Raw genomic sequence first — 13,388 nt, forward strand, 5'->3', positions numbered from 1 at the left:
GGACCGCTGCGTGAATATAGCAGCCGGTCACAGGAAACAAGGAGCTGAAGTGAACAAGAAGAGTACTCAGCTACAACACAGGAGACTGGAGCAGACCGCTGCGTGAATATAGCAGCCGGCCTTAGGAAACCTGGAGCTGCAGACAACAAGGAGAATACTCCGCTTCAGCATGAGAGACAGGAACAAGCGAGGGCTTGTGGCAGAACAGATAGTGACATCCAGGAAGGACTATGCTCGGCAGGGAGCATTATGGGAAGACAATACTTAAAGGCCAGCGGGCCAATCCCCGGAGGGGTGTGTGAAGGTACTGCTCCAATGAATGAATGCAAGTCTAGGTTGCAGTGATAGGCTGCACAGCTGCAGTAGATACCAGAGGGAGTGTGTATAGCTTTGGTGAGTGAATCCAGGCTGCAGCAAACATCAGGAGAGGTGCTCCAGGACTGCACAGTTCTGCAAGGTAAGGCAACCAGTAAACTGCGGAGCGGATTCCTTACAGTACCCCCCCCCTTCACGCGAGACCTCCGGGCGAACATGAGCACACCTAGAGTTGGGGGACCGGGAATTGTTGCTGAACCGTCTAGGATTGGGGTTAGAGTCGTGGTCCAGAGACTCGTGGTTAGTCCTTAGTGTACTAGTGAAACATATGTATTCTCCAGGGGAACCTCACAGGACTGCTCGGCAGGGGTTAAAGCTGGAAAACCCTCAAGACCTAGAGAAAGGACTTCTGAGCTAGAAATAGGAGACCTAATGAACTTATTCTCTGATACAAGAACATTAGTGCTGGGTAGAGCAACATATGTATTCTCCAGGGGGACCTCACAGGACTGATCGGCAGGGGTTAACGAAAACATATCATTGGTGTCAGGGAACCCGGGCATACACTCAGGGCAAGGATCCGTGGTAGACCAGGGATACAGCCAAGCGGCAGCGAAGCTGGCGAGGGGAGGATCCTGTTCCTTTATGCAAATGTCCAATGTCATGGAAAGGATATGGAGTGTTTTTTGGGCATCAGCCAACATGAGGAGAGGGTCCTCTTTTGCTATATAAATGTCTAAAGACAAGGCCAGGGAAGAGAGTTCCTTTTGGGCGTCGTCCAATTCTAAAGGGTACACATTTTCCCAAGTTAAAGGGTAACCAGGAAAGCAAATACAAGCGGCCAGCGATTGTTTTAAGTCCCGGAGGCGGTAAACCTTCATCATGAGATCATTACGGCATTTGTTTTGCAAAGGGGTTAAACCTACAAACACAATCAGATCTTCAATCAGGGGTATTATCTCACATAGAAATTGGTATTCACACTGGGACTGGTTTACAGGCTGGGACAGGCTTTCAGACAGAAACTTACCAACCCTCACCACAGGGCGGTCCGAGTTTGTGCGGCCGAGCATACTGTCAGGGTTCTGCTCGCCACAAACCAGGACCGGACCGCGAGGCTGAGGTGGGGTTGTAAAAGCACCGACCTGAGACCGCGCAGGCTGATCCGGATTGCGCAGTTCGTAGTCATATGTCGCAGGATCAGGATTGGAGAAGACAGCGTCGTCGTTGTAGAAGCCAGGGTCAGGACAGGAGACATCAGGATAAACATTGTTCAGGCAAGAGTTCGGCAACAGGTAGTCAGGAGAGCCCCGCTTCAGCTTAGGAGCGCGGGGTTGGCCTCTGCGCGAGCGACGACCATGGCCCATGGTACTGGTCACAGGAGATGGTAGGCAGACCAGAGTAGCACACCGCTTTGCTGCACGGGTGCACCAGTGCTACAGCGCAAGAGTCCTGAGCGGGCTAGGGAATCCTCTGTCTCAGCGCAGGAACCAGGACACGGCCTCTCTAGATTAGGGAAAGAGTAGGCCCCAGGAACCAGGAAGCTGAAGATACACAGGGAAACCTCCGCTTCAGTGCAGGAATCCAGGAGACTGAAGAACGCAGGGACGAAACATCCGCTTCAGTGCAGGAATCCAGGAGGCTGAGGGACGCAGGGACGAAAACCTCTGCTTCAGCACAGGAGAACAGGAGTGGACCGCTGCGTGAATATAGCAGCCGGTCACAGGAAACAAGGAGCTGAAGTGAACAAGAAGAGTACTCAGCTACAACACAGGAGACTGGAGCAGACCGCTGCGTGAATATAGCAGCCGGCCTTAGGAAACCTGGAGCTGCAGACAACAAGGAGAATACTCCGCTTCAGCATGAGAGACAGGAACAAGCGAGGGCTTGTGGCAGAACAGATAGTGACATCCAGGAAGGACTATGCTCGGCAGGGAGCATTATGGGAAGACAATACTTAAAGGCCAGCGGGCCAATCCCCGGAGGGGGGTGTGAAGGTACTGCTCCAATGAGTGAATGCAAGTCTAGGTTGCAGTGATAGGCTGCACAGCTGCAGTAGATACCAGAGGGAGTGTGTATAGCTTTGGTGAGTGAATCCAGGCTGCAGCAAACATCAGGAGAGGTGCTCCAGGACTGCACAGTTCTGCAAGGTAAGGCAACCAGTAAACTGCGGAGCGGATTCCTTACAGCGGGGCAGTGTCCCTATCTAGGGGGCCTGTCTCTATAGCAGCCACAAACGGAGATGAGTCGGGCCTAATAGGGGGTATCTGGCCTAGTGCAGGAGCCACAGACACCTGCACCTACAATCTACACCTTCCTTGTCCCAGCTCCGGATGCCTGGCTTCCCAAGCACGCCAAATGTATCTATCTCCTTGCAGGAAATCCCTGCAGCCCTATTGGCTGATGCGCGCCATGTGACCTCTTGCTCCTATGCCTTCTGGGAGCCGTAGTTCCCCTGTGGAGCCTTGTTCCTGTGTTTCTGCGCATGCGCAAACTCTGTAATGGCCACCGCGCTAGTCACATCCATTGCGCATGCGCAACATACCAAAATGGCGTGCCCTGAGCGTGGGGGCCGGCATGGAGCCTCCGGAGCACTCACTGCACTTCTTGGCAACCTGACTAGCCCAGCACTCCCGAAGTGGCGCGCACCCTGCAACAGGCGCAGAGGTAAGGGGATTACTAGGAACCCCAAGGGGGACCGGGGCTACATATATATATACATATGTAACCCTGTTTCCCCCACCCAATCTCACATAGGGTCTCCTAGGTGAAATGCTTCTCTGGTTACATGGCTCTGTGTGGTGCATACCTGCTGGTAACAGGGGGCCCTGGGTCTCCCGCATGGTGGAAAAGGGGAATAACAGGACAGGTTTCTGGGGTCTTGCCCAAATTCTACCCACAGGTGCAGCACCTCCATCTCGTGCAGCCCCAGCTGTATGGGGTGAAGTCTCTGCAAAAGAATTCTCGGCCCCCCTCCTCCTAATAGACTTCAGTCTTAGGCCAGGAAGGTATAGGTAAAAACACAGGATCTTTATTTGGTCTTCTGTATTCAGCAGCAGTTGATAGATAACAGCAGTCAGTTGTTAGGGTATTCACCCTCAGGATGTCCCTGGGCTCACTCCCAGCCAAAGGGCACAGAGAGCGGCCCGTACTCTTCCCCTATCCCCTTGTGGAATAGGAGGTATGGTTCCCCTCCTCTCCCCAGAGGGAGGGCCTCAAGCCTGCCAGAGCCCTGACAGCTTAGTACGGGTGAACCTGTCTCTCTCAAAGGTAGAGACCAACTGGCTAAATCAGGAAGTGCAACTCACTAAAACAGTTCCAGTGAGAACCAGCCCTCTGTCACTGATTGGGCAGCAGGTGAAGGGACAGTGAAAAAAAGCCTTAAGCACAACTTGCCAAAAAGCTGGTATAGACAAGAACCAAAATTAAAGATTTATTGAATGAAAACAAAACACAAACGATCCTGGCAGATCCACTGATGCGCCTTGTGCGTGAAACGCGTCAGAGGATCTGCCAGGATCGTTTGTGTTTTGTTTTAATTCAATAAATCTTTAATTTTGGTTCTTGTCTATACCAGCTTTTTGGCAAGTTGTGCTTCGGGCTTTTTTTCACTGTCCCTTCATCCACTGAGCATACACCTGGATGCACACTGAGCTGGAGATCACCTGAAGTCTTCATTTCCTGTTCCTGTCCTTGCTTCCTTGCTAATGGAGCAGGGATCTCAAGTTTGAGCAAGGCTATGCGGCGCACCGCGGTTCTCCCCGGAGGTTCCAGTCATCACGAGCATCATAACGCGACAGCGGACGCAGACGGAACACCAACCGGAGCTGTACCTGTGACCACTGGGATCTCATTGAAGAGGAATCACTGCTTACCTGCTATCCTCCAAACAGCTGTGAACGCGGTCTGGCGTCGCGGGGCTGACATTGCTCTCTCCCTCCTCCTCCCCTTGGTTGCTTTTCTTCAGTGACTAACTGTGAGTAAACACGCAACAAGATTGTGCTTATTGGGATTAGCCAGTTGCTCTCTACGCTGTGATACAGTGTTTATGTCTATATTTTCACAGGGGATTGAGGAGTGTTAACACTCATATGTGTTATTGATATTATTCATTGATACCTACAATGGAACACCAGCTACAAAGATTACTTAACATATGCTTTCTCATTGAGCTCCGACTTTTTTGTGGGGGCTATTTTTTAGCTCTGACAAACACTTTACTCTGATTGGGCAGCAGGCCCGATTGTCCACCTTCTGACTCACGCATGTGTGGGGAAAACCCATGATTACTCCTGGCAAAACTTACCCTTACTAGGCTTTACTGCCAGGACAGAATAATAGCCCAAAACTACCCAGGGCTACACATACATACAGACACACAACTCCTGAGTATTTCAACACAAAAATGGCAGCCAGAGAACCACACAATGCAAGTTGCATGAAAAATATCAATGTCTTTGGCGACAATGTGTTTGACCAGCGTGCACACGGCGCTCAGTTGCTTGGCGAGACAAATCAATTTGATTTTGCCACACGCTGGCGCGTCACGTGAGCGGTCAAGAAGGAGAACCAGCTCCATGACGTCATAGCCGTGCCCCCACACGTTGAACTAGTTCGGCCTGGAATCGCCCGGGCAACCTGAGCGCCCGGTGTCAGGTTGCACCTGGACGCAGCCCAAGGCTGCAACATATTATAAAGGTGTCCCTGAAGAAGCTCCTTTGCTGGAGGGAAACGCGCTTTGGACGCGCAATGTTGTCAGTCTCCTACTTGGAGCTGTTTTAATGCAGTGTCTGTAGTCTCCTGGTTCTAACTTTGCAGACCCTAGTAGATAGTTGTTTATTTATCTATCTAATTTCACCGTTTGTGTGCTTGCTTTCCTTGCACTCTATGCGAGGTGCCTTCACACTATTTTTGTGCTACTTATCCTAGCACTGCTGAGTCTGGTGGTTGTATGTTGCAGTGTCTGCATTATTATTACACTATATTGGTTAACCTCACTATCCAGGCACTTGCACGTCATTACACCAGGGCCCTTATTGCAGTGCGTAGCACTGGTCTAACTAGAAAGGTAGCTCTGTCTGTGAAAAATTATATATTATTACCACTGGGTCTCATCGTTGCTCCAGAGGGGTTAACACCCTGACTCCTAGCATCCTCTGTCTTCAGTACCCCATTAATATGAAGTGGATATCTGGGACAGCACGACTTAATAATTAAAGACACGGATGCCAGATATTTCAGATTTAATACATTTTTAATCCACATTGCACATTACTTTGATAATATATGTTTTAAGACACTTATTAAAAGTTAATTTTTATATTAGGTTGGTGTGCATATAAGTGAATTCTTTTAGGGTGCACATCCATTTTGTGTTTCCCTTCCCTTTTTCTGATATTATAAAGGTGTCTCTGTGCATTTGCTTTTGTATAAAGGACTAGGTCAGACTCGTGAACAGCTGTTATTAGGTAATGATATTAATGACCATGTGATGGGCATGCATGGCACAGGCCTCTGAAGCGGCCCAGGCTGGATTGTCTGGCTGGGTTTCAGGTCTCCATGGTAACCGCGTAGGCGCTGACACGCTCGCGCTCACCACGTCCCTCCCTCCAGTAGTCACCACGTGATTCCCCCGTGTCGTCACTCACTGCTCTCAGTTACCGGGCTGCGGAGGGAATCCGGAGAGACGTCACCATGGTGAGTGCCGGCGCTGTACCCGGCCGCGGCGGCGCCCGAGCTGTCAGAGGGGGGGAGGGCAGACACCGGGAGAGAGCGCGGCACACCGGCAGGGTGTGACGCGCGGTGCGGGATCGGCGCGTCCGCTTATTGAACCGAGTCACTGGCCATATGACGTCACATTAACTATATCACCTGCGTAGTAATCACAGCTGAGGGGGCATTGCGCAGTAACTGCCCCGCTGCGTGATAGGGGGGAGGGCTTGTTATGTAACCCCTTGGCTGTCAGATCATTTAACTCAAGGAGGCCCCTTACTTACATATATGCACCCCATGGCCTCAATAAGCGCCGAGTCATAAGGCCCGTGTGCGTGTGTTAAGGCCCCTTATATGTATATGGGATAAGGCCCCTTGGTGTGTGTATATATGGGATAAGCCCCCCCCCCCCCCCCGTGTGTGTGTGTGTGTGTGTGTATATATGTATGTGTGTGTGTGTGTGTGTGTGTGTGTGTGTGTGTATGGGATAAGGCCCCCGCGTGTGTGTGTGTGTGTGTGTGTATATATATATATGTATATGGGATAAGGCCCCTTCCTGTGTGTGTGTGTATAGGATAAGGCCCCTCCTCCCTGTGTGTATATGGGATAAGGCCCGTGTGTGTGTGTGTGTGTGTGTGTGTATATATATATATATATATATGATAAGGCCCCTCCTCCCTGTGTGTGTATATGGGATAAGGCCCCTCCTCCCTGTGTGTGTATATGGGATAAGGCCCCTCCTCCCTGTGTGTGTATATGGGATAAGGCCCCTCCTCCCTGTGTGTGTATATGGGATAAGGCCCCTCCTCCCTGTGTGTGTATATGGGATAAGGCCCCTCCTCCCTGTGTGTGTATATGGGATAAGGCCCCTCCTCCCTGTGTGTGTATATGGGATTAGGCCCCTCCTCCTTTTGTGTAGGTGTGGGTGTAGGCGCGCGCGCGCGTGTGTGTATATTGGATAAGGCCCCTCCTCCCTGTGTGGGTGTAGGCCACTCGTCCCTGTGTGTAGGCGTGCGTGCGTGCGTGTGTGTGTGTATGGGAGTATGGGAGTATGGGATAAGGCCCCTCCTTGTGTGTGCGTGTGTGTGTGCGTGTTCTAAGGCCCCTCCCTGTGTGTGTGTATGGGATAAGGCTCATCCCTCTGTGTGTGTGTGTGTGTGTAGGGGATAAGGCCCATCCCTGTGTGTGTGTGTATGGGATAAGGCCCATCCCTGTGTGTGTGTGTGTATGGGATAAGGCCCATCCCTGTGTGTGTGTGTGTGTGTGTGTGTATGGGATAAGGCCCCTCCCTGTGTGTGTGTATGGGATAAGGCCCCTCCCTGTGTGTGTGTATGGGATAAGGCCCCTCCCTGTGTGTGTGTGTGTATGGGATAAGGCCCCTCCCTGTGTGTGTGTGTGTATGGGATAAGGCCCGTGTGTGTGTGTATGGGATAAGGCCCATCCCTGTGTGTGTGTGTGTGTGTGTGTGTATGGGATAAGGCCCATCCCTGTGTGTGTGTGTGTGTGTGTGTGTATGGGATAAGGCCCATCCGTGTGTGTGTGTGTGTGTGTGTGTGTTGTGTGTATGGGATAAGGCCCATCCCTGTGTGTGTGTGTATGGGATAAGGCCCATCCCTGTGTCTGTGTGTATGGAATAAGGCCCATCCCTGTGTGTGTGTGTATGGGATAAGGCCCATCCCTGTGTGTGTGTGTGTGTGTGTGTATGGGATAAGGCCCATCCCTGTGTGTGTGTGTGTGTGTGTGTGTGTATGGGATAAGGCCCATCCGTGTGTGTGTGTGTGTGTGTGTATGGGATAAGGCCCATCCCTGTGTGTGTGTGTGTGTGTGTATGGGATAAGGCCCATCCGTGTGTGTGTGTGTGTTGTGTGTATGGGATAAGGCCCATCCCTGTGTGTGTGTGTATGGGATAAGGCCCATCCCTGTGTCTGTGTGTATGGAATAAGGCCCATCCCTGTGTGTGTGTGTGTGTATGGGATAAGGCCCATCCCTGTGTGTGTGTGTATGGGATAAGGCCCATCCCTGTGTGTGTGTGTGTGTATGGGATAAGGCCCATCCCTGTGTGTGTATGGGATAAGGCCCATCCCTGTGTGTGTGTATGGGATAAGGCCCATCCCTGTGTGTGTGTGTATATGGGATAAGGCCCTTCCCTGTGTGTATATGGGATAAGGCCCTTCCCTGTGTGTATATGGAATAAGGCCCTTCCCTGTGTGTATACGGGATAAGGCCCTTCCCTGTGTGTATATGGGATAAGGCCCTTCCCTATGTGTATGGGATAAGGCCCCTTCCTGTGTGTAGGTGTGGGTATAGGCCCCACCGTGTGTATGGGATAAGGCCCTACCATGTACTGTATATGGGATAAGGGCCTGCCGGAAGGAAATGATCAGATAGGATCAAGGGCAATTAGGTGCTGTCACCTGGAAGGGTGACCAAGGGAAAGGGCAAGCAATGGACTAAAACCCCAGCCTTTTTTACATTGCACCCCTTGATAGAAAATATTTTATTTATTTATTTATAAAATATTTTACCAGGAAGTAATACATTGAGAGTTACCTCTCGTTTTCAAGTATGTCCTGGGCACAAAGTAAAACAAATAATACATGGTTACAAGTACAGTTACATCAATGAACAGGGTATACATTATATACAAGACATTGCGTGCACAGTTAAAGAAAATATATATTATGAGCGTATGAAACAGTTACAGACCAGATTAAAAATTTGTTCCGCTAATTAATACATCTTAATGCCTACTCTTCAAAACTATTACTAACAAAACCGTGTGACTGATCCCAGGCAGTATAGTGTCCTTGTGCAAGAACCAAACTGCAAATTGGTGTAGCTATGAATTACTGCAGGAGCTTGCAAAGTCACACCACCAGCTCCTGCTGCAATTGACCTCTCTACCTCCCATGCTAAGGTGCAGTTTGGACCTTACTAAATTGGCACTCACGCGAGCTCAGGAACTAACTACACTGCCTAGGATCTGCCATTACTGTACATATTCATTTTGGCTAGCACTTTGGAGACGCCTCAGGAACCCCACTGTACTGGGATAAGACATTAACAGTGTAAAGCAGTAAAATGAAAACAGGGTTTCCATGGACTCTTACATGAAATAGTGTGCACACATTACCTTACAATATTTAAAATAACGCACTGACCTTCCCTGTTACGAAATGTCTCATAAAAGCTCTTTTTACAGCTACTAGTTAACAGTAAGTTTTACAACATCATATCTGGTCCGGTTTTATTTGTTTAAAAGGGTTGTGCTCTTTCTTTTGGGGCAATCCCTGCAATAACTTCCCCTGTACAAATGCAGGTTTTCTCAGGGCTGAAGTGGGGGAATCCACGGGGATAGTCTGAAGTCCAATTAACATGGGAGGTAGTTGGAGCCAGGATCTGCGGGGCGATGGGCAGCTGAGTGCTCCGGGACGGGTCTGCAGAAAGGTAGACCAGTTAGGAACAAACAGCAGGGGGGAATCCGTAGACATGGCAGGCGGCAACAGCAGAGTGGATCCGAAGTCGGGACAGGAACAAACAGCAGGGCTTCAAACAGGGTCCAGCCAGCAAGGTAGTTGACAAGACCTGAGTGCAGAGGAAGTGCCCTCTTATAGGCCATCGGAGGTCATGTGAGCAGGTTGGCACAGCTGTCTGCTAAGAGCTGCAGACAATGAAGTAGACACAAGTAATTGAGTCCCGACAGGTATCAATATGAATATGAGGCTCGTGTGAGAGAGGACAGTGTATTGTAAAGGTTGGTGACAGCATTTACAGTACATGGGAGGTGTAGTGCTCACTACTTACGACTGCTGATGCTGTTTAGGGTGGTTTGCTGCTCCTTCAGAGTCCTATTCCAGTCTATTTTGTTGCTTGTCCACCGCTGTAGCGCTGAAGCATGTCCTGGCTTTGCTCCAGTATACTATTAACAGGTTATAACTATTGGTTCTCTATAGGACCCTACCACCTGATCTATGCTGCCATTCCCTCTTTATTATTTCTATCCTTATAGGGTGTACCATTAATACCCCTTTCCTTCACTTATTCCTACACAATTCTCTTTTTATCTTTCCTTATCTAGTCTCCTGTCAGATCTTTACAGTCTATTCTCTTTCCTCTCTATCAGTCTTGAATTGTGACTTTCTAACTGAAACACTACCTGGCCCTGTTTAATACCAGTGAGGGCCTGCCCCTTTAAGAAAGCGGGCGCTGGTTTACCATTGCATTCAGACACCGTTCAGAGGCACGCCTGCATTGGAGCATCACCACAGACACCGGGACATTACCCTAGGATCTCGCGTTCTGATGTTCCCACCAGCTTGCAATGCATTATAAGGCTAAGTCCCCAGTGTGAACTGCGTGCTTTATGGCGTGTGTGGCGGGAATAAGATCCGCCCCTTAATGGGCCCGGGCCCACTTGCTGCCTGCTCGCACTTGTAGCAATCGCGATGCGCGGCCACATTTTCTAAAGACATGATTTTTGTCTTTTCTTGTGGTGACGGAGCGCTGGCCATGTCACAGCGGTGGTTCAGCCAATGAGGGCTAACCAGCCGCGTGATGTCATGGCCGCTACCCCTTGGTCGCGATCTTGTCTTTCCCCCTGACGTGCAACCACAGATCGCGCTACCAGCCACTCCGACCCCAGCGGCGCGCAGTGACTGGGGCCGTAGCCTAAGAGTGAATCGGTGATTACTGAAATACTATATATACAAATCTTCTGCCACACAAACCCGTATGAGAGTGTTTGCTGTCCTAAGGACTCCATGGGGTCTGCTGTGTGCAGCCTGCCTTGGGTTATATACACAGTATGCTGCATTAAATCGCTAATAAAAAAATGTCGTCGTTCACAATCTAAGTGTGTTTGTTTCTCCACACAGGTGAACTTCACCATAGACCAGATCCGAGCGATCATGGACAAAAAGTCCAATATTAGGAACATGTCTGTGATTGCTCATGTTGACCATGGGAAATCTACACTGACGGACTCCTTGGTATGCAAAGCGGGTATTATTGCAAATTCTAGAGCAGGTGAAACGCGGTTTACAGACACACGTAAGGATGAACAAGAGCGATGTATTACTATCAAATCTACGTAAGTACTGCCAACTTGTTTCAACTTTCACTGTGGTATTGTTATCCTCTGCTGCAGGGGCCCTAATCTCTTCATGGGTGAAGCAGCAAACACATTTTACTTCTTATTGTTACAGGCTGCAGTGCTTTTTATTTGATCAACATAGGAGTAATAATAGACATTGCAGTTGACAGTTCTTGTAGGGGTTAGCAGTCGTGTAGCATAATAGTTCTCCATCCAGCATTTCTTTCCTATGCTTTTAGCAGTCCCCTTGCGCATGTTTTTCACCTTGACATTGCTCACATGATCTCCCACACTTGTTATTATTCTATGCTCTGACTTTGAGTTAACACATGTAATATAATGCATAACTTTGCATATATGGAAATATTAATGTGTATATGTGATAGTTGTATAATAGAGGCCGTATTCTAAACCATTCCTCTGAGCTGAAATAACCCTTAGAAAGCTAATGTATGTCCCGAGCACAAGTCAATATGAGCGTTTATATGGTAATCCCGCTTCACGGTCAGTGTGGAAAGCTGCACAATAGTGATCGCTCACATTACTGTCCTGTTAGGCACTGAGAACCGATGAGTAGAGATGGACGAATTAGTCAAAGTTGAAGCCGCGAATTATCCGCAGGTTTCTTAACAAACTTCGATCTGCAGATGGAAATTTGTAGGCGAGAAAGAGAGTGCTATATATATCTCCTCAAACCCACCTTGAAATAACCTGTGGAGTGCAACCTGTGCACAAAAAGCAGCACATCTGGGGGATATGCAAAGTATATTTGAATGATCGCACCCCACACCACCTAAAAGATTTCCACAGGGCCTACCCTGACAAGCCAGTTCCTAAGGCACGTTGGGAGAATGGTACTGTCAGACCCAACAGTATCAGAACCCACAACTAACTGTGCTGTTGAATAGCTAAACCAGCAGTTGCATAGCTCCACTGCTGCAGCATACAGGTGTCTACTGCTGACACCTGTAGCGAATCGTACTCATGGACTGTATTTCTCCTAGCTTTCTTTCTACACTTTGCATATCCTATTGGCATGTCTCAGGTGTGCACAAGGCACATTGAACTGGCAACCAGGAAGTGGTCTGCTTTTAAAGGAAGCCAGGGGGTGTCCACAAGTATAATTAGCTACAGGTGCCAGCAGCTTGTTTGCCTCATTGCTAAAGCTGCTGCCCTGAATAGCAGAGGTTGTGGCTTCTGATCCCGTTGGGCCTGGCAGTACCCCGTTGTTCACAAAGTGCCTTTATGATCTTGCTTGTTAGAATAGGCCTTGTGGAAATATTTTAGGAGGGATGGGGTGTGAGTCCTTTAACCATACATTGCACATTCCCCAGGTGTGCACAGGTGTCTCTCCACAAATTATTTCACGGTTGGTTTGGGGGGATTATATATAGCCCTTGGGACTTCTCTCTTTGCCCTTCCCCCTCCCCCTTCGAATTTCAGCAAAAATATCTGCATCTCTTTTTAAACAGGATGGATTTCGATCTCCAGCACCTTGTGCTGTTTTTAGCCTGCCCTTGGTTACATAAGCAATGTTCCTTCATTTGAATTGAGCATTAGAGAGCAGAACTGTCCCCTATATTTACCACAGCGTCCATTCATGGAACACACCTGATTGTAGAAGCAGACATATCTACGCTTTGACATAAATCGAAGTGGAGTGATCATTTATTATTAAAAGTGCTGACGCCTCTTAAGTAAAGTGCCTGAGGTATTTAAAAAAAAAACAAAAAACAAAGTGTACTTTTGAAGTTATGACACTAGGTGGCCTACATTATTGAGGGAATTTTAAGACCTAATTTTCCATTAGTTACACCCACACACAGTAGTTACACGTGCACACCTGTGAGCACGTGACCTGCATACCGGACAAGGTTAATACACAGCTCTCTAGCTGGCCCACTTTTCACCTTTGTAAAGGTCCCTCAAATGAACAAATATCTCCCTTAAATCCGTCCCCATATACCATCTGTCACGAACAGCACACAAGTGAGCATGTGACTTAGATATGCAATCAGGGTTAATACACACGGATACTCTCGCCAAGTCACCCTTCTCCTGTGCAAGGTACTTGCAATTAGTTAATATTAGCTCCTTACTCAATTGCAATCATATTCCACCAGACGAGAAGAATGCAAAATACATCATTAATATATATCTGCCAGGGTCTCAGGTCCATGATTATTATAGAAAAACTATGCACTATGCGAGGGGTAGGCAACCTGCTTGCGGCTCTCTGCAGGTTGCCGACCCCCAGCTACTGCCTCTT

General features: G+C 48.8%; 1 protein-coding gene across 1 annotated transcript in view; it reads left to right on the forward strand.

The window, feature by feature from the left end:
• The first annotated feature begins 5,878 nt into the window (after positions 1-5,878).
• Positions 5,879-13,388, forward strand: part of LOC142487051 (elongation factor 2-like) — a 37,421-nt gene continuing 29,911 nt past the window's right edge. Inside the window, exons 1-2 of the mRNA XM_075585737.1 lie at positions 5,879-6,012; positions 10,902-11,116. Coding sequence (XP_075441852.1) covers positions 6,010-6,012; positions 10,902-11,116 — 218 coding nt within the window. The 5' untranslated portion in view covers positions 5,879-6,009. The remainder of the gene's footprint in view (positions 6,013-10,901; positions 11,117-13,388) is intronic.

The sequence above is a fragment of the Ascaphus truei genome, chromosome 1, assembly GCF_040206685.1.
Source record: "Ascaphus truei isolate aAscTru1 chromosome 1, aAscTru1.hap1, whole genome shotgun sequence".
NCBI lineage: Eukaryota > Metazoa > Chordata > Amphibia > Anura > Ascaphidae > Ascaphus > Ascaphus truei.